At 48.2% G+C, this 27,034-nt stretch overlaps 1 protein-coding gene across 1 annotated transcript in view; it reads right to left on the bottom strand.

Annotated features, from left to right (window-relative positions):
* Positions 1-27,034, bottom strand: part of Ppn (proteoglycan-like sulfated glycoprotein papilin) — an 82,867-nt gene that overhangs the window by 5,332 nt on the left and 50,501 nt on the right. The window contains exons 2-25 of the mRNA XM_089590968.1: positions 22,238-22,298; positions 14,738-14,925; positions 13,727-13,787; positions 7,827-7,909; positions 7,593-7,743; positions 7,232-7,355; positions 7,058-7,138; positions 6,534-6,706; positions 6,324-6,459; positions 5,897-6,240; positions 5,640-5,822; positions 5,384-5,557; positions 5,123-5,311; positions 4,918-5,059; positions 4,692-4,813; positions 4,292-4,622; positions 3,914-4,225; positions 3,445-3,849; positions 2,988-3,351; positions 2,777-2,901; positions 2,513-2,710; positions 1,689-2,444; positions 1,413-1,589; positions 1,148-1,327 (exon numbers count right to left, since the gene is read on the bottom strand). Coding sequence (XP_089447094.1) covers positions 1,148-1,327; positions 1,413-1,589; positions 1,689-2,444; positions 2,513-2,710; positions 2,777-2,901; positions 2,988-3,351; positions 3,445-3,849; positions 3,914-4,225; positions 4,292-4,622; positions 4,692-4,813; positions 4,918-5,059; positions 5,123-5,311; positions 5,384-5,557; positions 5,640-5,822; positions 5,897-6,240; positions 6,324-6,459; positions 6,534-6,706; positions 7,058-7,138; positions 7,232-7,355; positions 7,593-7,743; positions 7,827-7,909; positions 13,727-13,787; positions 14,738-14,925; positions 22,238-22,298 — 5,060 coding nt within the window. The remainder of the gene's footprint in view (positions 1-1,147; positions 1,328-1,412; positions 1,590-1,688; positions 2,445-2,512; positions 2,711-2,776; positions 2,902-2,987; positions 3,352-3,444; positions 3,850-3,913; positions 4,226-4,291; positions 4,623-4,691; positions 4,814-4,917; positions 5,060-5,122; positions 5,312-5,383; positions 5,558-5,639; positions 5,823-5,896; positions 6,241-6,323; positions 6,460-6,533; positions 6,707-7,057; positions 7,139-7,231; positions 7,356-7,592; positions 7,744-7,826; positions 7,910-13,726; positions 13,788-14,737; positions 14,926-22,237; positions 22,299-27,034) is intronic.

The following is a 27,034-nucleotide window of genomic DNA, read 5'->3' as shown; positions in this document are numbered from 1 at the left end:
CTTGCGTTTGCATAGTGCTTCTATACCAACTAAATATTGTTAATCCTTCCTAAATTATTGCACAATCACGAAAGAATCAGCGATACACGAATATTTTTCGAGTAAGCATTGCATACCGCTTTTTCTTCAACCACCACGATAAGTGCGTGTAAAAGGCAATGGACATTTTTTGTTTAAACAAAGCTCAATTATAGGTGATGGAATGTACAAAGCTTTTTTTATATTTCAAACATAATGGCCAAGGGTTAAAAAGATCCATAGCTGCGACTGCGCCGAGGCTAGAAAAATGTATAAGTAGTACAAGTCAACGTTCGGTCAGACGAGCCATACGGATCCACAGAGCGAAAGAGGGGAGCTAAAGATCCAGCACCACTATTGATTTTTATTGTCCGTAATGGGATGTACAAAGCTCTATTTATATTTCAAATAAAATCGCTAAAGATCCATAGCTGCGACTGCGCCGAGGCTAGAAAAATGTATCAGTAGTACAAATCAACGTTCGGTCAGACGAGCCATACGGATCCACAGACCGAAAGTGGGGAGCTAAAGATCCAGCACCACTATTGATTTTTGTTGTTGTTCGCAATCAGCGTGTGCAAGGAAAACGCGCGTGCGACTACGCATGGGTATCTAGGTAAAAAAAAAAAAAAAAAAAAAAAAAAAAAGCGTATCATCGACCGATCTGTATTGTATTGCGTATACCTCGGTCTAAGCAGCGCTGCTCGCAGGCAGCCTTAGTACGGAACTTATTGCCGTTGCCTTTGCAACCGCCAAAAATGAATTTTCTACACGCCTGTTGACTAGCGTCGTAATACCAACGCAGCAAAGAGCCAGGACACGGTCCCGGTTCTTTATCCAGGTCGCACAGATCCTGCATTACTGAAAACACCTGGGGTTACATACGATGCATCTTTTTTTTCCTTTTTTCTTGTTGAATTGAATCGAATTACTTTGAAAGGATTATCTTTACGGGTGTACACGTATACTAAAATATTTTCAACGGTAATTAGACATGCCAGATTTTTCGCCAAACACTATTAGCGATGAATTATTGATTACACACACGCTTAGTATACTCACGGGGAAAAACACAAAATTGTCAACTATTTAATTACCAGGACGAGAAACACGGGAATACCAAACGTACCTCGACTGCGTCCAGGCTGTAGGCACTGCTGTCGGCAAGCCAACTCGGACGGGTAGTTGTTGTGGTTGCCTTTGCAGCCTCCGTACTTGAACACCTCGCAATTTTGGGTTTCCTTGTTGAAGAACCACCTCGTGAAGTTTCCTTCGCAGGGTCCCTGCTCTTTGAGCAAAGTGCAAGGGTCTGCGGTAACGATTTTTTGTTTTTATTTTTACTCGTCAATCGCCACTTGTTTTACCGTATTGTTCATCGTGAAAAAAAATGTTACCAGTATCAGCAGTCTCAGAGCAACGCTCCTCGCACTCCTCGCGGCTCTTGAATCTGTTGGCGTTTCCGAGACAGCCCGAGTAGATGAACTGACCGCACTGCTTCCTTTCACCGTCAAAGTACCAAGTGGGCTGGTATCCCTCGCAGGGCCCAGATATCTTGGGCAAGTAGCAGATGTCTGCGAATCCAAAAAAAAAAAAAAAAAAAAAAAAAATCAACTCCCTCGGTATCTCCGCTCCCGACAAATTTGACCCCCATATTTATCGGACCAACTGACCCTTTCCTCGTGGCTCGACGCAAGTCGCCTTGCACTCCTCTTGGGTCTTGAATCGGTTGTCGTTGCCCTCGCAGCCACCGTACCAGAATCTCGAGCAGCCCCCGTACTCGGTGTCGTAGAACCACTTGACGGTGAACTCGCGGCAGGTGCCCCTGTCCCGCGGCATGCCGCACGCCTCCCCGGGATGGGAGGGCCGATTGAGGCAGCCCTCAAAGTCCTCGCCCTGGGCCTCCTCGACCCCGTCGGGGCAGCAGCCGTACTTGGACGCGTCGCAGGCACAGCCCGCAAAGTTCGGGCCCTTGGCCGGCGTCCGCCCGTCCGAGCAGCACTTGAACTCGGTGTTTTCGCAGCCGCAGCCCTGGCTCCTCGGTCCCTTGGCCGCGGTGACCCCGTCGGGGCAGCATCCGAACTGGTAAGTGTAGCACGGACAGCCCCCATAGTTCGGACCAGTGGCCGGGGTAAATCGGTTCGGGCAGCAGCCGTGGGTCGTGTATTGGCAGCCGCATCCCTCGTTGTTTGGCCCGCGGGCGGCGGTCGCGTTGTCCGGGCAGCACCCGAATCGCGAGTACTGGCAGCCGCAGCCGTAAAAGTTCGGGCCCCGGGACGGCAGCACGTTGTCCGGGCAGCAGCCGTACGGCATCGACAAACAACAGCCCTCCCTGTTTGGCCCGTGAGCCGGGGTTTTTTTGTCCTCGCAGCACCCGTAGGTCGTGTTGTCGCACGGCATGTGGCAGCCCGTGTTGTTCGGACCCAGAGCTTCACGGGGAATTTCCAACGTGAGTTGGTATTTTCTTCAAACAAGAATCAAACGTGTATGTAGTTACCGGCAGTGACATTGTCCGGGCAGCATCCAAAGTACGAGGCGGTGCAATTCTTGGTGTTGATGATGTCGCAGCCCGCAAAGTTCGTGCCGTTGGCAGTCTTTCGGCCATCAGGACAACATCCGTAAGTCGAGTTGGCGCAGTCCTCCGGGATGATGGTTGTCGTTTCCACGGATACTTCGGTGACCTCTTCCTCGCAACCTTTGATTAGATGCAAATCCTTTGTAGTATTACAATAGCTGTTGCCTTCGCAGAGACAATTGTTACCTTCTCCATCGGGACCCGAGGCAGGCTTGATGTTGTCCGGACAGCATCCAAACTTGGTGGTGTTGCAGCACCCGAGATTGTTTTTCCCACTGGCAGGTGTCTCCTTGTCCGGGCAGCATCCAAATCTAGTAGGAGGGATACATTTTACTTTTTTAACAAAACACTTGGATCAAAGAAGCAAAGTGTACGAAGGGTTTTCGGTCTGTCTCACTCGGTCTGATTGCAGGGTTTCTTGCAGCCCTCAAAGTCATTGCCCTCGGCGGGAGTAACGCCGTCCTGGCAGCAACCAAAGAGCGTCTCGTTGCAGTGCTGATCGGGACAGTCCAAGAACTTGGGCCCCTTGGCCGGGGACACCCCGTCGGGGCAGCAGCCGTGAGTCGTCTCGGCGCACGTGTGCGGGGTCGGGCAGCCTTTGCCAAACGGCCCCTGGGCAGCCGTGATTCCATCGTAACAGCAGCCAAACTCGGACTTGTTGCACGTCTTCTTTTTCTTCGGCTTGCACTTTTTCCCGCCGAACCTGTTCTCGATCTTTATCGCCGTTTGCACGGGGCTGGCGGTCGTGAACACTTCCGTGACTAAAAAAAACAAACACAATCCGATATCATATATACACGTTACACGCGTGGGAGGGCGATGGGGCCCCGATGTCTTACTGTGAGATTGTTCGCTCAAGTCCGACTCGGTAGCCGGTGATATGCTCGATTCGGTGTACTCCTCGGTGCTGGCGATCGTACTCAGCTCGCTGGTAGCTTCCGTCCCTCCAGACTCTGTCGTTCCCGACTCTGTGACTTCCGCCATGGTCGTCTCCTCGGTAGCCCCGGTTTCCGTCGACCCGCTCGCCTCCGTGAACCCACTTTCGGTCGTCGGCCCGGACTCCGTGGCCATTTCGGTCTCCTCGGTCACCATAGTCGACGATTCCGAGGGCGCTCCGGTAGCCGAGGACTCCGTCATTTCGGTGGTCACGGAATCCGTCGAGCCGGTACTCTCGGTTGCACCGCTGCCGCTTGCCTCGGTTGTTTCCACGGCGTTGCTCGACGCCCCCGGCGACTCCGAGCCTTCGGATGTCGCTCCCACTAAAGCGACGACACGGGTTAAAACCACCCTCGACCGATACGCGCCAAAAGTAAGTTTCAATACCAGTTGTTTCGGAGACGTCGTCGGTGGCCAAGGTGCTCGTGTCGACCGGCGAGCTACCGTCCGACGTAGCCTCGGTGGTCTCGGTGTCGGACGTCGGGGTGGTGTCGGGGGTGGTCGCCTCACTCGCGTCCGGCGAAGATGACGCCGAACTGTCGGTTGTCGCATCCGTGCCGGCGACGGTAGCCGAAGCTTCGCTCGGTACGTCCGTTGACTGCTGCGTCGTCAGGTCGGTCGGGTGTTCGGTGGCTTCCGTCGCTCCTTCGGTGGACGAGTCGCTTGCACCGGTTGCGGCCTCGGTCGGCGCCTCGGAGCCTGTACGGATCAAAAGTTTGTAGTTTGACGTCAAGTTGCGTGGTTTGTCGAGCGGCAATGGTGTACCCGAGCTAGTGGTCTCCGTTGCTCCCGAGCCTTCGGTGGGGTCGCTCAGACCGGAGGGTTCCGTGACGTCCGAGCCGAGCGAGGGCGTGGAGAACTCCTCGTCGGGGGAGGCCCCGCTGCCCTCGTCCAGGGTGAATATGGTCGGGTAGAGGTTGGTCTCGTCGTCACTGCCGGTGCCGCTTCCGCTGTCGGTGGGGAGGGAGACATCGCCACGGGAGTACGCCGCGTCGCTGAACATCATGTCGTCCAGGGTGCTGGCGAAGGCGTCCGCGCTCGAGCTCCCGATGGGCGAGCTGAGGGGCGACGTCTCGGTCGAATCGGACGGTTGGTCCTGCAAGGATCAAGCGCTTGCGGTATTTTTTTGCGGTCACACGGGTATATAATTATATTATATACTTACGTCGGTGTTGAACCGGGAGCTCACGCTCACGAAGCCCTCCTCGTCCTCGCACTCCTCGTCCGCCTCACCCTGTTCTTCCATCAGAGCTGTCACCTTTTCCGGCTCGACCGGTATCATTTGGTCTGGACCAAGGAATCACATGCAAATAACACATTGGACAATCGTTATAGGACATCGGTTGCGCTTCTAGTTATCAAATAATTCTCTATTATTCTCGCTCTCGTACCTTCCTCGCAGGCGTGCGGGTGGCACGACTCCGTTTCCTCCATTATTGTCTTGTAATCGCACTCATCCGACGAAACGATCTTGTTGTTCCTCAGGCAAACCACCCTGCGAGTACTCTCGCCACCCCCGCATGGCTTTGAACACTGGAACGCGTCGAGTGTTAAAAGAAAAATGAAAAAAGAAAAAGAAGCACCGTGTCTCCTTACTTTGCTCCAGGGTCCGGCGAACCATTCGCCCTTGCACTCGGCTCCCTTGGTGACGCACTCGCGCGTCGCGTTGAACTTCTCGGATGGCTCGCACTTTCCGTCCGGGACTTTCTTCATGGTGTCCTCGTCCTCGAAGGTAGCGCAAAACACCTTGCGCGTCTGCACTCCCGTGCCGCACTCCGCCGAGCACTGAAAGCGATTCCCATACACCCCCCCCCCGATCAATGGGTCCGTCCATCGTGTCGATCAGCAACGGCTTACCTTGCTCCACTGGGTCTTGATCCACTGGTACTCGCAGTTCTGCGGGGTGTCGCACTCTTTGGTCAGAAGCGGCTTCTTTTCGGGGTCGCACATGCTATCCGGGTAGACGGTGCCGTCCTGCGTGGCGCACTGGGTGGTCCTCGTTTCTTGGGTCAGGCCGCACTTCTCCGAGCACTGGAAGAACACGGAAGAAAAAAAAAGGGGCAACAGTTGGGATGGGCCGTTAAGCGTTGAGAAGAAAATTGAAAACACCTACACCGCTCCACGGAGAGATGACCCAGTCGACGCCCTCGCAGGGCCTCAGCTCGCAGGTCCTGTCGCGCTCGGGCACTTGGCTGCCGCAAGCCGAGTCCTCCAGCACTTGGATCCTCCCCTGGTCGTTCTTCTTGAAGCACGTGACTCTGCGCACTTGTTTGCCCTCGCCGCACAGGTGGTCGCACTGAATGAAATAAAACAAGATTCAGCAGTTGCATGTATACATTGGACTCGGGTACGTGGTACTAGTGTACTCACGGGCTTCCACGGGCCGATGTGGAACTTGGGGCACTCGAGTTCCTTGTTGCACGCGCGGGTGGTGGAGTTCTTGGGCCCGAGGCTCTTGGCGCACTGGGCCTCGTCGACAACGGTCGGCACGCCACCCGAGACGATCTGTTGGCACTTGATGTCGCGCGTTTGCTCGCCACCCTCGCCGCAGGGCTTGCTGCACTCGGACCACTCGGCCTCGACCCACTGGGCCGGGCAGGGCTCGCCACCGCAAGCCTCCGTGTCCGCCGGCTCCAGCGTCGGGTCGCACAGCTTCTCGTCGGCCGGCTCGTTCGTCCTCCGCTTCACGCACATCACTCGCCGCGATTTGAAGCCTGTATATGATACATCCACATGGGTGGGTGTGTACAGTTTACTCATTATACCCTGGGGATTTACTGTTTTCGAAGGGACTTACCACCCCCGCAAGTCGTACTGCACGGGGAGAACTCGTCGGTGATCCAGGTGTAGCTGTCGGGGTCGGATTGTTGGGAAAACTTTTTGGGGATGCTGTACTCGTAGTGGACGCCGACGTTGTGGTCCTGGTAGAGCAGCTACGAGGGGCACCAAGCAAGGGGTATCATATTTTATTTAACTCGTTGTCCCCAAGAGTCCCTTGTATACTCACCACGATGTATACGGCCTCGTTGGTCGGTCCGAGGGCGGTTATCGTGTCCGGGGCCGAAAATCCCTGTGGGTCTCGGCTGTAGTGGAATATCGTGCCGGCGAATCGAAGGCTGCGCGGAAAGTCGATCCTCCAGTTGCCGTTGAGGTAGTAGTGTCCGGTCGTGTTTCGCACGGCTGCGATTTTTTTCGTTAGTTTTACCGGGATTTACGGGTTTCACCATCACACACGCCCCGCATATAAATTCACATATACACGGCATTGTCATTCATTTCATGATATACACGCAGGTTATAGGCAGGAATTACTTACCTCGCGACGAGCTAAATAAATGTCATTGGTTACGAAAAAATAAAGTAAAGACACCGGATAAAGTGTATGTAAACCAAACACGGGCAGAGCCAAATTATAACATCGTACATATGTATAATTTACACGGTGCATCAGCATGTTTCCAATCTTATATGTAACCCAAGGACGCGTCGGAGCGCGCGCGAGGGAGAGAAAAGTGCGACGATGAGACTTACCGAGGTAATTATTCGAGGGTCGGACCTCCTTGACTGCGATGTTTGTCGCTCCCTCGGGGATGAGCAACATGTCGAGGTATCCTGTAAAACGGGGAGCGCGTCGTTATACACGACCCGTAGAGGGGATATGTGTAAGAGTGAAAAAAAAAAAAAAAAAAAAGATCAAGGACTTACCAACTTGCAGGTCGTCCGCGTCAAAGAGTCCACGTACGGTTTTGCAGTCGGAGCCGTCGCCGCCACACTCGCGACACGTGTCCTCCTTCGCGTTGCTACCCAGCATCATGTCGCATCCCACTGGCTGTTAATTTTCGGCACATTACACTTACGTACAACACTCTCGTTTACATTTACATTTCACTGCCTTTCGTGGGACGTAGTTTGAACTTTGGTACTTACCGCGTACGTATACTTTGCAGGGGTGTAATTTATTAACACTCGAAGTCGTTAAGCGCACGAGTTGTCGCGGTACAAGGTTTTTGACGATGAACCATTTATTGTATGATTAACGGAAAAAATCAAAAAATGTCGCACTCACCATGCACTTGCCCTCGACGCAGACGTCGTTTTTCTCGATGTTGCAGAGGGTGCCGTCGGTCACGCTCTCCTTGTGCCTGTAGAAAAATCTCTCGCCCTTTGGCATGCAGTTGAGCTCGCACTTGTTGTGACCGCCCGTGTACGGTATCCACCTGCAAGGGAGTGCCAACATTTTTTTAATTTTTCGTTTTACCATACATTTGGTGGTTTGAAGACTCAATGGTGAAACACTCACTCGTAGTAGATACCGTCGAAGGGCTGATTGTTGAACTCGGTGCACTGCTCGGCTCGAAAATCCTTGGGCTCTCCCGGGCAAGGCTTCAACAAAATTCAACCAAATACAATAACCCACCAGCCTCGCACGCTACTGTATCTACTTGCAAAAGCAGCGCACACACGTTTTGCAAACAATTCTCTCTCTCTCTCTCTGGTTCGAAATATCGAGAAATGCCGAAGCAAGTGTGATTTTGAAAAAAGTCGCTGGTGTATATTCCACGAGGGCGTACATTTCCACTTGACGGTTCGAGGGTTTCCCCGGGACGGCGATGAAAACGCGATATCAAACAAAAAGCGTCGACCCGAGCAAAGCCTCTGATTGCAACGGTATAGCTCTCCAATTAGAGCGAAAAAAAATAACGCATCTCCGAAATGAGAGAAGCTTGCCCGAGTCAAAGGAAGAACGGGAAAAATGGCAAACCAAAGAGAAGCCAACGGGGGGTGGGCAAATAGATAATCAAGCCCCGCGAGACGGCTGTGAAAGGGAACGAGAGTTTGCGCGTACATGTCAAAAGAGAAGAACATAAATAAAAATAAGGGTCGCCGTGGGAGAATCTGTAGCCTCGCAGTCACGCCTTCGCTGGAATTAGAGGGCCCTCCGAGCTACATATACCGTATAGCTCGTGCACATTTGAGTGTACCAAGCTCGAGGTGAAACATACATGGGCACGAGTGCGCGCGAATCTGACACCCGGAGCACGCGTGTATATGTGCACGTATGGTTGAATGCACGCGGCTATATATATATATACACGTGTATGGGTGCGGAAAAAAAGTAACTTCGAGCACACACGGGTGGGTGATCCGGCCGGGGAATCGACAACTCGCGTGATCTATACGCGTATACGTGCAGCACGATTTATGAAACTCGGTGAAATTCCGCGGCTTCGCGACCTGCGCTTCCAGATCCATGGACCTATATGGTCCACCTGGTGCGAAATTCTCTCTGTTTCTTCTTCACTGACCAAAAAGAGAAAGCAATGCGTGCCGTATCAAAATGGCAAAGACTCCCAAGTTCCAGCCACGTTTTTTCAATCCCCCTGCAATATCATTCGTACATCGCGACCTCATTAAATTGAACGTCCTGGAGGGAGATATCGAGGCGTTTTGTCGATTTCAATCCTCGGGGTGAAGGGATTTACGACACAGCTGTAGCAAGAACCACAATACAACGCACGGGTACGTATAGAGTCCTTAAAAATGTACGTTTGGACGCACCGATGGCTACCGTACATTGTTTGAAAATTAAAAATTTACAACTCTGCGCTGGTATAGTTGGTCGATCCAGCTGATAAATCGTTCGCCCGAGTCGTAAATACCGTCCTCGTGAATGAAATAGTGTATACGTAGCTGTTCGGAGCGACGATTCATTTCGATCCCTGCGTTAATTCGGTTTTCCCTTAAATCCTCGCAAATTTAAAATCATTACGAGGCCCACGACCATCTTCCAGCTTCCGTCCCTGTACAGGAGGGACTCTATTGTGATCGAGACTTTCCTTCGACTATTGAAAACGAGCCTCCGTGAAATTCGCGCAGCCTTAATATAGTACCCTGTATATATGTTTATTTAAAAATGGTCTAGGGGGTGGGAATACCGATGAGGTCGGGGCGATGCGAGCGATTTACCTTTCGCTGTAGCGGGAAAGTGCTCTTATTTCGGGAGGAAGAGCTGGTCAGGTTGAATTATGGCCGGGCGTGGAATCGTGGCAGCTGGTGCGTGAGCAATGGGTCGGAGGGAAGGCGGGTTGCGCTGCTCGAATCGGTGACGGATGAAGCGCCGAGAAGCAGAAATTATTCGCGTTGCTGTGCCATTTTTTCTTCTGGTTCTTTTAGATGTGGTTCACGTGTACGGGGTGAGATTTTCCTTTTTTTTTTTTTTTTTTTTTTTTTTCTATACTTTACGTCGCATCGGCTGATTTGTAGGTTCTTCCTTTTCGCCAGGGGTTGACTGTCGACGTCGTTGAATTTTTCATTAAAACGGAGGGCGTTAAAATTTCACGTTGATTTTGCAATTCTGGCGATCACCAAGTTTTCCGCCTCGAGAAATTATAAGTGAAGAGAGTAGGTACGTTTCTTCAATAAAGAATTTGCTGCACTAGTTGACTCGACTTGAGTAACTTGTTCGCTCTTTCTCTTACCCGGCAAAGTTTTAGTTCCGAAAAGTCAAAGTGGTCTCCGAGTGTTATTTCCGTCAAAAAAAAAAAAAACAAAAAAAATTTTAATGCAGTAAAAGAAAAGCTGCAGTTCAACATTATAGATAACCCGTAACAATCCAAGGAGAAAAAAAGTTTACGCTCGTGGGTATATAACTCTGTATAAATCAGAAAACAATTGTTTTTTTTTCGCATGGATTGAAAAAACCGCAATATCTCGGTAACTTTGTTTGCAACGCCTCAGCGCACCCATCGGATAACAATCAAGCTACCCCCTTGCCTCGTATACTTTCTTACACGCGCCATCGACAAATTCCCAAAGCTGTCAAATACATCTTCGATCCGCTCCATCTTCCAATAAAAAAAAAAAAAAAAAAAAAAAAAAAAAAAACCAATCCCGTCTTGCGGAAATCATCCTATTCTCCGTGCTGTACCAGTACGGTCAATATCACCGGTCGACCAAACACATTGGTGTATCTCATGTACACACTGCGAGCAGATTACTCATTTCAGCTGGGGGTTACGAAAACGACTTACCGTCGAAGGCCTCCTCACGTATACCCAAGGCCACTTTTGCTTGTGTTCATAACCCTTTGTTACGAGACTCCGAGGTGAGAGGGTGTCTACAGCTCTCGTGAGTTTATTTACGCGAGATTGAACGAGCCAATTTTTCGGGGGTGAAGTTTCCAAAGGGAATTTCGAGTCACGAGGCAATCTTGGGGATGTTACTGAATAATTTAATGGAAAAAATCTTCATTTTTCACGAGAGTAGGGACAAGAAAAACCTGAACAAAAGCTTCTTTTCCCCCCCAGTTAGGTAATTCAAAGAGTCAGCGTTTCAACGTCGATTGGTAGGAGAGGAGCAATGCAATCGATTAAACAACATCCTTATGATCTCCGCATAAGTAACGAGTACCTATGAATACGCAAATATACGAACGAAACCTCAAAGTGGGTATAACTGAAGAGCGATGGAGGGGATCTTTAATTAACGCTTCGCACCGTTAGAGGTGCCTCCATTTCATTTTTCCGGGGGGCAAAACGCACAATGGCACATTGTGCGCGCCGCAGTTGATAAATATTTTTCTCCCTCACCGTACCCCACCAACTTCGGGAATACACACAAAACGCACACGCGTTAAATCATCTTCAAGCGCAGCGTTTGCTCACTCCCATTGTCGCGCGCACAAGATATTCCAAGCTACAGCGAGCGCGAGCACCCCCGTAACTGCGGAAGAGCAGAGCGCGAATATTTTACTCTCCATTATTCTCCATCGTCGTCCCGCTAAGAGCACGTGGTATACACCCCTTCTCCTCTTTTACTTTCAAACCCATCGCACCGGCTCTGCAACGTGGAGCCGCGTATCGTTAAAAACTCCCTCTCGAGACTATGACAGGGTGTTTTTCTTTTTTTCTCAGCACGTACGTGCGAGTATGTCTTCGAAGAGCAAATTTGCCCACGATCACTGCTCGAAGATGCCCCGGGTGTGCAAACAGCTTGGAATTGAGATCCAGCCACGCGTGTGCCCTTTTTCGCGTCATTTACTTGGGGCTTCGTTACTTTTTTGCTGTTATTGCTGTGTTTATCTTCCAAACGTCCTTGGGAGCATTCAGCAGAGATTTTTTTTTCTTTGCCAAGCTTTCGAATGAGGCTACGGTATAGTGCGTGTACATATTTACGTACGTTTTTTTTTCTTCTCTGCAGTCAAATTGTCTCGTTAACGCGAAATTTAGACCTCGGAGCTTTAGGAGGAAGAGGTGAAGAGAACGTTGAGGCTTTTAACGACACTTTGGACCCAAGCCACTTTTTCTCTCTCTCTCTCTCTCTCCGATGCACGTCGATTTCACGTACATAATGCAACTCAACTCGGGGCGACTCTCGAGGGAGAGCGCTTTAAATAATTGATGCGCCGCATAAGGCGATTACGGGCAGCTTGCAAGCTACTCTCTGTACGCGTGTTAGTGCATTATGATGTGTAGGTCACAAGTAAGGCCGATTAACTGAACATGTCTCGTCTACGTACTCGGGTCTTGTACACGCATGAACGAGGAGGATAGAAGTTGTGGGAATTTTTTTTTTTTTTTTTTCATACTCCACGGAGCTGGTAGGATTAGAATGTGCGGCAGCTTTGGAAGAATAAAAAGGACAATGCATGTTTCCACTCCAAAGTAATACCGTCGCTCTTTGAAAATAAAAGAAAAAAAAAAAAGAAAAAATGTACCTTGTGGGGAAAAAACAAAACCGTATTATACGGAAAGAAGAAAAAGGATACTTTTTAGAGTCCCCCCACAGCTGACACCCCATTTGACAAGATTTAATGACTTGTGGGCCATCAAAGGCGAACGCACGTGCACTCGAGTAAGTATACGATCTCGGATCGTCGTCGTCACCTCGGCGCTTCAAAACCCAACGATGCCGAAAGGACGAGGCGAAGGAGGGGGGGAAAAAAAAAAGATGAAAGATCAGCCGAGTCGCGAGAAGATAAAATATTACGAGCGTGTGGCACGACGACGAAGGAAGAAGAAGACAAAAAAAAAGGGTCTGACCTAGTGAAAGTATATGCTCGGAGTAATTTTTTCACTCCTTTGGAGCGTCCGCGTGTAAGATACGAGCGCGACGGAGTGGATTTTTGACATCTGGCACATAATACGCGCTGTCCGTGCCGGAACAATACTGCATTGAAGCGTCCCAACCGGGGAAATCTGATATTTAATTTTATGAGCCGTGAAACCCGTCACCTGTTTTAAAACCTCCGACAACGCATTGTTAGTCCCACCTCGCTCATTTCCCTTTTTCAAAAACATCGTTTGACAAAAAGGACTCATAACGTACGAAAGGGTAAGAGGCAGCGGTAGCTCGGGTGTCGGCTCTCCAGGGCGTTCACGTCAGACACAAGCCTCCTCCACGCGAGTAAATCAAGAGGAGCGCGCGCCGACGAAAGCAGAGCTTTGCGTTACGCTGCAGGTGTGTGTGTGTGTGTAAGGGCACGCCAGGAATAAGCTCACCAGGTCACTCTCTCTTTCTCTCTTTGTAATTGTAAACGAGTTATATTGTGTCACTAGTTCCCTGTGCTTCTTGCCAATGTAATCGTGCGTCTAACTTGCGTTCAAGAAAAAATCAATGTAATTTTATATATTTTTCTTATTTTCTTTTTTGTAATAATTGCTTCTGCCATACGGATGTCTATCATCCTTGGCATTTAAATAAATCTTGTTAAATTCAATTCTCTCTCACTCTTTGGTAAGGGAAGTTTGTCGCGCTTATTCGCGGGACCGGTGGAAACGACGCGAAGAAAGCAAAGAACTTTTCCCTCGGCCTCCTTCCGCTGGATTTAATTCGTTTTTTGCGCGGCTTCCTCCCCCCTCCGTATATTCTGAAAAACTTGCGGGTTAAAGGAGGCACGAATGAGAGAAATCTCGGTGTGTCATCCTTTTTTTAAAAATTAATTCCTTCGTTTACGTGCCTCGTTTACAAGGACGCGCCCGCTAGGAAACGTACATAAACTCGAAACGACACCGTTGCACGCATATACGTGCTCATAGCCGCCTTTTGTAACAATAAGATGACGTATATTATACAGTTTGAAAAACAAAAAGTGCTACGCGAGACATCTCGACCTGGATATCACAAGGTTCATCCTTCATTCGTTTACACACTTGCGTGAAAATTCAATAGAGTATATCCAAAGTAATCGTTGGGACTTACGTGGATGTTGCACGAGAAGTACTTCTTCCTCGCGCCGGTGCAGCTTTCGTTGTTTGAATCGCTGAAACGAGACAAAGAAAAAAAAAAAACCATAACATTTTAGGTGGTATACATCAAAGTTAAAAAAAAAAAAAAAATCGGTTGCCGGAAAAGCTCTTTAGCAAAAAACAAACGCGCAGTCCTCGGTAAATAAGCGCAGAGAGGGGTTTTACGGGACCGCGAGAGCTGCATCTCGTGCATTATGTATTCAAAGATCCGTGCCCATCCGGGAGATACGACGGAGGAGGAGCTTCGATTCCGAGGGGGAAATCGGCCACGGCAAACACCCCCCAGGCGCCTAATGGGCTTTCACGGCCCGTTAAATCGTTAGATGCACTCGAGGCTGCGTTCCCGTCTTTGCCGAGGGACAAACAGAGCAAAAAGCGTACGGTATATGTACACACGGGGCGCCCGTGTTTTTTCGTCCGACGAATAACAAACACGGGCGCTAAACGACCGGGAAAACACGGGGCTTCGCTCCATCTTTTCACTTTGGCGAGAAAAAGTGTATCCACATATACTTATTCAAGCCAAAGAGTTTGGATGCAAGCAGGGTGTTTTCGAAACTTTTGTTTTCGTTTCGCGAATGGAAATATGAGGGTCTTCGTTTTCATCGACGCAAAAATGCCCGGTGTTGTGTTCTCCGGTGAGTGTCGAGTTACGGTATGCCGGAGCGCCCAAATATTGTAAAATTTTCAGCTGCTGTAGCGCGCCTACGTTTGATTTGATATTATATATGTATTCCTCTATACTATTACAATCGGTATTGAATACTCGTGCAATTTCATCAATGTGGCTACTGTTATTTGTTACCGTTTCATCAAGAGTTTGGCGTAATCGATGGATGTTTGATCGACATATGAGTACCTTGATAACAATCAATAATAACAGTAGGTGTATAATAATAACAAGGGACGTGTATAGTTTCGTGCAAGATAGGTACATACGTATATAAATATGATAAAGACTTACTCTCGGTCGAGGCACTCGCGAGTCTGGATGGCAACCCCACTACCGCAGGTCCTCGAGCAGGGGGTTGGATGGGTCCAGGGTCCCCAGCTGCCCGACTCGGGCTCGTCGCTGTCCAGGGCATAGCTGTGGGGAGCGTAGCTCTCGCCCTGATGCCGCCTGTGCCTGTCGTGCCTCAGTCTTATGTGGTGCTGCAACAGAACGGGTGTAATGTACAAATGTTTGCCTGATGTCGTCCAAGATACGTTCGGTCAAAGTCTTTTTTCATGCTTTAACAAAGTGTTGTATATATTATATATAGGTATGACGTGTGCACGTAGGGGTAATAACTTTGGTGCCTTTGTACCTATATGCGCCCTGTAGCGATGCTTTTCGTAAATTTTAGAGCCAATGCAGTATCGAATTCAGCGGGAAACTACATCCTTGAACAATATAGTCTAGCGAGAGAACAATGCTACAGTTGGTGGAAAAGCTACCGATCGACTTTTTTATCCGCATTATTCCTACGTATCGCTCACGGCTTTTCACGGCTTTCCGATAACTTTCCCGTATTCAAAACCGTCGCATTTTCGACCACCCGAAGAAAATCCCTGGCATTCGGGCGTGACGCAACGCGTCGTACAGTACACGGGACGTTCCCTCTTTATTCAAACTCTTTGACGTCCCACGCACAAGTATTCAGGCGCATAAAGGATTATTATTTCCAAGCGACCGCGTATGAGCTCCAAGTCGTTTAATCGTTGCGCGTCGAGAGACTCATCAATTAGAGCGCCAATGGAGGGGAGAGCGCCCAAGTTCAAATAAATACGAGCCCGCCGAGGAGCTAATTTCAAAGCAAACCGACCCCAAGTGGCCCCATATACGTATAGGTGGGCCGGAGGTCCTTCTGGCGCCTGTCCAGCTCGCCACCGGGGCGTGTACGCCCCCCGAAGATGCGCCCTCCCGTGCACTCATCCTCAACGAAGCGTATAGAGGCTATACATTAGCTCATTGCAACGTTCTTCGAATCGCGTGCTTTTGATCTCCGTCGCGGTGGAAATTTTATGAACCAGCTCTGTTTAGCGGCAGCCGTATTTCAAGCTCTCGAGTGCGCGTCAACGCCATCAGGCCAAGAGAGATGGTGGCAATCGTCCCGCTCAAGCGTTGACAAACACCGATGGCGGTGGTATAATAAACCGATTCGTAATAACCTTTGGCCCTCCGCGCTCTCCCCCTTGCTCGTATAGACGAGAGAGAGACGCTGATTGTAAAATATAACGAGGGGGAAAAAAAATAAAAAAGAAACCTGCGGTGGAGGGGCGTTTTCGAAGTTAAAGCAAGCGTTACCTTGATCCTCCCTGCGAATGCAATTAGAGAAAGAAAACCGCCAGAGAGCGAGCTCGGGGTGCATAATGTACGAGCGTTTGCCCTCTCGCACGAAAGCCGCAGACCCTTCCCTCGGCGTCCCGGTGTACAGCACGCGGGGTATACACGACGCCGGCCGGTATACAAAACGCTCGTGAGAGAACGAAGCAAACGCGGGAGGGATGTAAATACCGCGGTGCTCTCCTGGAAGAACAAGAGTAGGGTGTGTAAGAGTGTCGCGTTGGTCGCCTCTCAAGCGGCACCAGCTGGTGTGATTTTTATCGAGCGTGGGAGAGCACGTGCTGCTGGATGTATAAGTCGTGCATTTCCCGCGGCCGGGCCACCGTAAGTATATACACACACGAGCTTAATGAAAGCCTGGAGATGAGTATAGATATTCCAAGGGGGGGGCGCACGGTATACGTTTACACGTGTAGACGCTTGCGCGAGAGAATATGAGAACGTAATATATATATACGTTCACTCTTCCCCCCTTTTTCCACGCGTTTTTCCAGCACGTGTGGCGCAGCTTCTCTTGTACATCCATCCATCTTTTTTTTTCCACGACTACATACAGATATATGCACTGTGCGTATAAGCGTCATACCCCCTCGGTCAGAGGCGAATGTCCGTTTTTTTTTTCCCCCTTCCAGTTTTTCTATTCGTTCGTAGATGTACTTACCGACTCTCGGCACCGGCACGTATATATTATACACAACAGAGTCGTAATGTTGTTGTTGCTGCGTAACTCCTTGGCTCGGCCTCGCGTTTCTTTACGGCCGAGCTTTCACGGACCGCCGCACACGCTTGTGGATATACTCGCTAACTCGTCGTGCACTTCGTATATAAAGGGTTCTCGCGGCTGCATACTGTACACAAGGATGACTCGAGCCTCTCCTGCACGGGACCGCGCACAAAGGATAGGTTTTGCCTTTATCTTCCTCTTCGTGCGAGATCCTGCGAGCGGAGGGACGGGGGGGGGGGCGGTCGTGGATGTTATTTTATCGCACGTGCTGTCCGAGAAAGGCATTTTTCGTTGCGAGCTTGCGGAATATGCGGCGCTGAAAATTAATTTTCTCCGCTGCTGTTGTCGTGGCTATGTACTCCCGTGTATATGTGCAGTACAGCTTTCAATTTCAGATGCTCCGGGCAACTTTGTACAGGTTGTCATGTGCGTGCTTGGAAAAAAAAAAAAAAAAAAAAAAATTTCGTACGTAGAGCTGTTTGTAATTGAATCGCCGGTGGATGAACTTTTCTGCAAGCTCCGTCGTTCCATCTCTCGAAAGTTGAGTCGAAATGAGTTTTTGTTGGAAGAGTTTCGTTGCGCGCCGCTTGTGCATTGGACCGGCGTTATTTTGCTCATTCGCGAGGTATACGGTTCGACAAGATCGTACCTACACTTACGGGAGGATGGGCGCGAAATGATGACGTTGGGGATAGCCTGGTACTGGCGGTGTACTCATCCCGAGGCCAGTGCCAAAATCGCCGGAGCCGAATGACTCGTGAATTATGTCGGGAGCAGGGCTTCTGGTGGTACCCGAATAATTTGCTGCTGCCGCGAACACCGCGTGGTTTTCTCGGCGCTTGATATGGTACATGGCGCATTCCTCGACGAGGCGCAATTAAGATATTGTTCTCGTGAAACGGAGAAACTCGCTCGCGTCCATAAATCAATTGTTCCATTTGACGCTCGAGCGATGACTAATACACCGCGTGACATGACGCTCTATACGCTTCACTCGACAGACGTCTCGGGCTATTTTTGTGCTTCGTTCGCGCCTCGCTTGGGTGGTATTTCCTATGTCGTGGTATTCAATGAGCGTATTATATTGTAATTTTTGGGGGACGCTTTAAACTCATTTTTTATGAGTCTATATGTATACGCTCAACGATTATCGATACGCCTGAGAAAGTTCATTGACCTGTTCAAATTTTGTCACTTCATTTGGAAATGCATTATTTTAAAAATCTTGTAAAGTATTTTGTCGTTTCTATCAACGATGAGATAAAAAAAAAAAAAGAGAAATTCTTCCCACACCCTTGAACCAATAAAAATCATCAGCTCAATTGACGTAAATTAAAAGGGGGGGGGGAAAGAAGAAAACTCAATTAATCCGACGAATTAAACGTTGCGCGGTCGCCTGAGAGAGAAAATTCATGCGCAAGACGATATCGCGTTGGGAGACGCGCGGACAGACAACGAGGAGATGACTGAGGCATCGCTGCGAGCGTTGCTCCTCCGCTGCTATATATACAACCAGTGAGGCGAGCGCGTGGCAATGACTTTGCGGCGTTGTATAATATACCGACACGTGTGTACGTGACGGCTGAAACGAGCCTTGCGTATAATATACGATACGCATTAGGTACACGAGAGGGTGTAGGCGAATTAACCTTGTTGAGCGCTGAAACGTAACCCGACACAATATTATACACGGTCACGATGCGATCCGACGCATCGTCGGGGCCTTTTCAAGTACCCGTCCTCGGGTGACACCCCAAGCGGGGCTGGCTCTTTTTCTCCTTCGCTCTCTCGATGCCAATGGAGTAATGTTGAATCTGGAGAGCTTTTATCACGAGGAGGAGGTGCAAACGATACGTAAAACGAGACGGTTTGTTTTGACGTGTATATACATATACGCGTGAGTCGAGGGTTCGTTGACAAGGCTTTTGATCGCCGACACGGTAATTAGGGTATCTGGACTCGTGGATTTTTTTTTAACCGAGTTCTCCAGTCGTTGGGTTACATGAGGCTTTTTTTTCCTGTCTTTCATCGAAATTTCTATCCGAACGATATTACTGGAGATCGGTACAATAGTGTCTTTGTTTCATGCCCCGTTGTTTTTCAAATCATTATCTTAAATATTGTATACCGTAACACGAAGAAAACAATATATATACAAATAATTATGTAAATTGAACAATGGTACCTTGTGCCGTACGCAAAATGTGGCATAATTTTTTCGGACAGGTTTCGTGCCGATTTCGCATTGTAAGTATATGCAAGAGAAAAAACCTCGGGAGCTTCTTTCGAGCGTAATGGCTCATTAATTTGTACATCCGCGGCCGGGGAGACGTGAAAAAGCTCCGGGATGAGTAAAAAGTTCACCGCAACCGGATTATACACTTTTCCGTTCGGATTTTCATGCAACTTTAACATTTTCGTTTTTACGTTAAAAAGCTCCTTGCATTTTTCATCCAATCCACGAAGAGGGAACTTTCTTTCTTTTCCCCACCTCCCAGGTTACCATGGTCTTTTTTATTGTTTCCGATTTTTTTTTTTGTTTTTTTTTTGTTTTTTGTAGTCTTGGGCAAACTTTTGCTCTTAAAGACTTTACCTGGTTACGCACCAACGAGCCTCCGTTGCAAATTAAAGTGAGTAAAAATCGTCGCAAGACCACCAAGCCTACATAATATTATGTACAGCAAACGTGTATAAGCTGTCCCCGCTAGTGCGCCTCTTATTCTATTATCTCCCCGGTGTTCGCAAATGCGCAAAGTGCTCTCCCCCCGAGGGGACTACTCGCTCACACACACACTTGTAAGCCAATCTCCTCGTCGAGGACTCCATGGTATACCTATGGGTAACTCTGCCGTGTGGAGATAACATTAGGTAGGTATACATGATACGTACACGTGTGCGTGTGTGCGCCAACCTTAAGCGCCGCGAAAGCCAGAGATTACCACGAGGAGGGCGTGCGTTCGAGAGCTCCTCGCAGGTCTTTGCCGCACAAGGAGCTTAATTCCTATACCTGTGTACCTACTATCAACCTACCAAGTGTACCTACAGTGGCGCCGGTTTCGGGCTTATGACAAGGGCTCGGACTCCAGGTCACTTGCGTCTGGTGTATACCATTATACGTGTAGGTAACATCATTACCACGGCAAAAAGACTACATTGAAATCGTTTTTTTTTTTTTTTTTTTTTTTTTTTAAGCAAAAAATAGTACAAAATTTTGTTGGTCCCACGAGTAGAGTGTTAACAATGTCATAGTGTACGATTTATATATAATACGTTTACTTTGGTACAAGTTGTAGCAAAAGTTTAGTTCCTTGGCAGTGAATTTTGCCAACTAGTTTTTCAATGAAGTATATAGGGTGTACAGGGAAAAATAAAAATCGTAAAAAAAGTTTTCACTTGCGCCTTTACAACGAAAGTTTCGATCGTATACACCTACGCGATCGTAGGCGGCGCTTCTCAAAAATAAATGTGACGTTTACCTTGGGTGAACTTTTTAGCGCGACTTTTTCGCGTTTTCATGAAAATTAATTTTTTCAAACACCCGCCCGTAGAAGTCGAAAAGTTTTGGAGCACAACGCGCGTACCTCTCCCAATGCGCCCGTGACTATTAAGGGGAATACCGTCTACTCGAGAGCCTTGGGGTGCAGGTGTTCTTTTCCCAAAAGATTGATTAAACTCATCTCAACTTTTTGCTCGTTTTTTATCTTTCCCGGGTGAGACCAATTAGGGGCGTTCTTTGAAAACTATCTACGTGTAAATTGAACCAATCATAAGACGTGTTATTTATCTTCATATTATAATGTTTTTCAACATTTAAACTTGTATATGTGTAAGGATCTGACGAAGACAACGAATTCACAAAAGCAAAGCTTTTTGTTTTGATGTTCCGGCCATGTTACGCGAATGAAATTAAAAGTTTTTTTTTTTTTTTTTTTTAACCTTCAAACCAATAATTGAAAAATTAAAACACTTTGCTAAGGTACAAGTCAAAGGAAAATCTTTCAATTTCGACATGGTTCAACTTTTGGTAAGTGCAGTAAAGTACAAGGCCAAGATTTTTGTAAAAAGTTTATGAAAAATTCTTCTTCTAAAAAAAAAAGAAAAAAGAAAGAAAAAATGTACATTTTTACCACACAGGTAATTACCGAGCGATCCAAAAAAATCCGAGCAGAGCCAAAAAAAACACGAGCAAAGCGATGACGCGATAGAGTGCGAACGAACATGCGCGCAGAGTAAACAATGGACTCGAAGCCCGATGATACGTGGGTGATATACGTAGAGATAAATTATTTGTGCAAGCGCGCCCATAATATAGGTATATATAGATTTGAATTACCATCGATTAATCGCGCTACACGCTCGGCTACGCTGTTCTTTTTTTGCGCGATTTTTCTCTTTTAATAGCACGCTCGAATAAATATACACATCCGAGATTATTTTTGGCTTTTTCACCGTCTCTCCCTCATTTGTGGAGCAAATACGTGAAATTATTTAAAAAAAACCGTAGATACGAGAAGCAAGAGCTCGCGGGCGCGCCTCTTCATTTGCGTAAGTGGTTCTCGTGCGCGCGGGGAAGAGGTCCCGGCAGATATTGCACACGATGACCCACCGTTTTCCTCGAGTATATATACACACCCAATGTTTTTATTTGGATGCCGTGCACGCTGGTAATTAAAATTTTCCCATCGAGGGCAAGGTGGAACGCAGTCATATTAAATATACGATATATCTTACGCTGCGCTGCGCTAATGAGAAATTTTCAAGCGCCCGGAAACTCGTAAACGTATACGCTCGTGCATCCTCGAGCTGAAATCAAATTCATTTGCTCTCGCGGCGCGTGTAATTTTTCAACCAAAGGCTCCGTTTGCAATAAGTAAGGGGGAATACAAAAAAAAAAAAAAAAAAAAAAAAAAAAAAAAAAAAAAAAAGGAGCACGTATACATACAGAGAGACGAAAGCGAGAGTATGAAATCATATACGTATATACTGAAAGGCGCTTGGCGGAGCAAGAGAGCAATAAAAGCTAGCTCGGAGAGTCCGTTGTGTACCTGATGCTTGCTGAAAAAAAAAAAAAATTACACGCCAGAGCATACCATTGGCCGCAATCGCCAAGGCCGCGAGTATAGTTACCTAAGAAGTATAAGTACGCGCGTGCATATGCTACGACTCTCTTTCCTTTCTTCTCTCCCACTGTCGCGAGACGTATACTGGGTAAATGTGCGGGCGTAGGCACATCTCTATGGTTCAGAGGGTCATACATTACAATATACGCTCTCTCCACGATTGTTCAATCTCGCGGATAACTTTGAATTCAAAGTCTTGTCTGCGTCTGACGTCATAATTATACGTGTCGTGGGGATAGGGAAGAGGGAAGGGGGACTGGCCATTGCGTGCAATGTATATATATGTGTACTTACGTATCGGGCCTGGGTATCTGTGACGTGCGAGGCCACCAGGACGAGGAGCACCAGCAGCGACCTGAAACAATTAGATATGTCAGCTGGTTAGTACATCATACCGTGCGGAGTTTCGGACTGTGGTGGGGACAAGCGCTCTTGATTGTATCCGGGAATCATACCGTGCGAGGCTTTTGGCACTCAAGTGACATTTTACTGTCGCGTGAACATTCGTGTTGCCGGGGAAGATGACAATATGGTGTGGCTTTTGTAAAGGGTGATTTTTTTTTTTTTTTTTTTTTTTTTTTTACTGTATCGGTGTAATATCGCGCCAAGGACCCCCTAAAATATTTCATTCGATCGTTAAAATTTATCTTATCGGTACACCGTATCAAAGGGTATAGTTGATAAACTTTTTTTCGGTTCATACTTGTATAAATTTCTTTCGCAGTACTTTTGATACAAAAAAAAAAAAAAAAAAAACAAATACAATATATTTTGTTTGATCAGAAAAAAAATGACCAAACACGATCCCTTTACGTGAAAAACTAGACTCAGCTCAGGTGGTCCGTGAAATCTTCTGCAACTTTCGGATGAAAAGAAAAGATCATGGCCCACCGAGCTTTTGCCCACCAAGAATGTGAGAAGGTAGTCCACAACAGGCGTCGAGAGCAAAATCATTTTCCCGGATATCCGAGCATCGAGGAAAGACAGGCGGAGCCGAAAGAGGAAAGCCGGGGATTTTAGATCCAACGCCCCGATGAGAGAAGCCTATAAGCCCCTCCATACGTCGGCGCAATATAACACGCTGACCCGCTCCCCCCGATATATAGGAAATGACCTCAGCTTTCGCCCTCGATGGCAGACGTCTACCGCGCGACTTTGGCTCGTAACGTTTATTATTTTTTCACTATTTTTTCACGCGTCAATACCTCACTTTGGATCGACCTTGCGGACAAACAAAGTTGCGAGAGACGCGCGGTACATACAGACGCCCGTATAAAACACAGAGCGGATTTAACCGATTGCTCGCTCGTAAAGTATACATCGCACCGGTGGGGAGTGAGTATATTGCTCGCGCTAATATGTCTTTCCGGACCGGGAAATTGTTTGATCGGACTTTGAGGAGTTTCCGTCGATGTAAGCGCGGGGAGGGAGGGGATGAAAGCTCGAGCGATCGAAGTGAGTGGCAATATTTTTAATGAAATTGAAGCGGAGGAAGATGCAGGAGCGCAGTTGGTCCCTCGTTGCTTTCAATATCCGCGAGGACGAAAACGGGGTCGAGAATCGTTTTACCGTGAGAGTTATACCTGTGCCAGGCAATACAATGACGAAAGCTCCAGTGGGGGGAAAAAAGCACGAAACACGCCGATCGTTGACTCTCTGGAATGTTGCCCAAAGAGCATCAGCTACGCACTGCCAGGGTGCACCAGCCCCTTGGCTCTCGTTACCAAGTGGCAACTGACTTTGCGACGATTTCTCGCGAAACAGATAGCTGGAGGAGGAGGAGGAACTAACGATAATGAAACGCTTTTGGCACAAGACAAAGGAACGTGTCCCTTTGCCGCACGCGCAGCTCCACTGAATTAGTTCACGAAGCGCTCGTAGGCTTCGCTACAATAAGGAAGCAGCAGAACTCTTGGGTAACGTCATTAAATGCCCAAAAAAAAAGAGAAGATCCCAAGTAATGGAGGACATTCCATTTGGCGTGTAGTATTGCAAATGAATTCAATGTAGAGTTCGCCTACATCATAGAAATCCAATATCGAGCATATCGAACACACCGGTTGTCCTTAAAAGCCGTGTCCATAAGTACAGACATAAAATCGGCACTGGACCGAGCCAATAACCGCAACGCACAGCGTGTACGTATATAGGCTAAACTTTTGAGCCACACGCGGAAGCCCACCTCGTCCACTCGCAACAACGAAACTCGCGCCGATGCTTAGAAATTTATCACTTGCGCGAGTCGCAGCCGCTCCGGCCATTTGTTTATGGAATATTTAATCGCAGAGCCAAGGGAGAGGGGTAGATTTGCCCCCTCCGCCGCGCTCAAACTTTATTAATACGATACTCCCTCCGACCTACTCCCCCGAGTTCGATAAACTCAAAGTTGCCAGAGTGTAGCGCGCGAGGGAAGTTTGCAATCGCATGAATATGTAAATTTACGCGCGTGTACGCGAGTCGTCTTCTTCTCCTCGGGGGTATATATACCTGCACGCCACGGGTTCACCGAGTGGGAGCAAAAGGTAAGATACGTACATCGGCCGCCGAACGATCGCGCGAGTTTGTCGGACTTGAAAATCCCGCGCCGGGGGAGGAGAGGGAGAGTGACCACTTTGGGCTTGTTGCCTGTCGGCGCGCCTGATATTTATGACCCCTCCCCCCTCCCACGCGTGTTGTTTTTGTTTTCGCTCGGTGTGGCTTTGAGCTTCTGATTGAGAGTTCATAATATAGGGGCTGCGGCGAGTGCCGTTGACGTTATTATGCAGGAAATTACGGGGCCAAACCCCTTGTTGAAATACACAGTCATTGGAAGGACATTTTAGAGTGTATAGTCAAGTCAACGAGGCTTGACAATTTGTTTCGCGTCACTTTTCAAATTGCCAGGGAAGAAATCGCCTTTAATTACAGGTATTTGCGGGGTGTAAAATGCACCGGTGATCTTTTCCGCCGAAAGGACGAAAATTATGTAGGCCGGGGGAGTCGATGGAGCGGAATAACATTTTTTCCTATAACTCGTCCCGACGTCCGCCACCGGGAATGCAATTAGTCGCCAGACAAATTGACGCAAAATCTTTGCCGTCCATTTAAGGTCATGAGTGCTTTACTTTCGGCGCAGAAGAGCTCAGACGCGTTATATTACTCCTTTTTTTTTTTCTTTTTCTGGATCGACAGACGATCTCTGACGTTTTGAGGGCTCGTGTATTTCATAAAAGTTGGATAACTAAACAAAAATCAACAGCAAATTAATGTAAGTACCGTGAAACTATTTGTAAATGTACAAGTAATTTGACTGTAGATGCTCTAGAATTAATCGCTTTTGAATACGCGCGAGGGCAGGTGTTACTCTCGATCGGTTTCCATCACATCGGATGATGGTTGGTCGCGAAACCGCACGCTCACCCACACACGGGCGGTATAACCTCGCTGGAAGCAACACAAGGTGGTGATGCAATTATTTAATTATTGATGATTTATCGATCAACGGCGCCGTAACTTCAGGTGTAATCAACGCGACGTTCGAAATCTTCTCGGGCATACATATTGTATACACATACGTAATCCACGTGAGATCGATATTCATGGAGCTAACGCTGTATCAGCCGTTAATAAATGGGTGCTTCCTCTCGTTAATCTGGTGGATTTTAATAAAATCGGCAGCCACTAACGGTTCCCATACTCGATTACCACGGAAAACCATGTAATTTCATTACTTTTCGATACCCTACCCGTTGTAATTACAAAATTACGTATCCACGGTACAACTTGCGCGGTCTAAAAAATCTCATTCTTCTCTGAATAATCTTTCGATAAAATGGAAAAAAAAAAATATACCCCCCTCGAGTAAAACTATTACGTGCAGGGTGATCAAGTGACGCGCATTAGAGGGCACCACCCGAAGAGAGGGTTAACGTTCGCGAAACGGTATGGAGTATAAGAGATCGCACTCTCGCCGGTAATACCTTAATTATAAATATTCAAGAGTCAATTAGGGTATCCGCCCGCCACCCGAAAGCTCTCACGCCCACCTGCTCTCGGGAGCGCGCGACCGATCAATTATCGATTTCCATTACGCCCGCGCCCCCCCGCGCGTAATGACCCTCTCACGACACCGGGCCTCGATATTGTTTTCGGCCAATGTCGAGTTCGCGCGAGCTTTTGTCAACCTTTTTTTTTTTCTTCCTCTCTTTTTGGTATGAAATTTTAACGCCACTCTAATCGGTGTACACTCTCGTTTGTCGATCGAAGCGTAGAGTGCACCGATTGGTGCTCGTCCCTTTGGGCACCGCCAAAATAATCGCAGTCCAAATTGAATCTCGAGCCTCACCCGATGGGCGTTAAAACGCGGTGAAACTTCACACCCGGCACTAAGGTCAAATTATACAAACGGGTACCCGTGTCAAGAGAGAGAGAGCGACAAGCCACGTAAACGCGGGCGTGTTTAACGAGGTAAAGCTTCCCCGCAAAAACGTCAATTACCCGGGGGTAAAGCGCTCGCGGGTACAACCTCTGCTCCCGAAAATCGCTCGTTGATTGCACCTGTCCCCGGGCGCTCGTTTTTCAAGCGCCGAGCAATCATGTTGCCGGTACAGTCTCGGGACGGACCTTAATTTCGCGGCCGCGCTTATCCGGCTCGCCCAAGGAGGGCAAACGAGTTCTTGTCCCACGGGCTGCCTCGAGGGACGCCTTTTTCTATTAATTTTTGAGCTAATGATCGCCGGCGTCCCAAATGGACGGTCGTTTCGAGCTTTTGCGCGCTATATACACGAGCTCGTTTAATTTCCAAAGCTCCGGGAGAGCCGCCTGCGAATGACGTGTTGGAGCGTATTGTGCGCTGCATGTGTTATAACACAGTGTATTATTATTGAGCGGGGCCATAAAGTCAGGTGTATGCCAGGGAGAATGGACGGCCCATTGTTTATAACCTTTTCACGTACATGTATACCCGGGTACAACTGTAATGTACCCCGTATTAATTTCGCATACGCCCTAATGTATACCCATAGAGTTGGCCGCGTAGCTCCTGGACGTGTAAGTGGCGTGATTTAAATGTGCTCTCGTTATTTTCAATGGCTGCGTAGTTCGCGGAGGCTA

The sequence above is a fragment of the Copidosoma floridanum genome, unplaced genomic scaffold, assembly GCF_036245765.1.
Source record: "Copidosoma floridanum isolate Cflo_tuat_1 unplaced genomic scaffold, Cflo_Japanese_pri ptg000013l, whole genome shotgun sequence".
Lineage (NCBI taxonomy): Eukaryota > Metazoa > Arthropoda > Insecta > Hymenoptera > Encyrtidae > Copidosoma > Copidosoma floridanum.
Note: the sequence above shows the minus strand (reverse complement) of the source record. Positions and strands in the feature narration are given on the sequence as shown.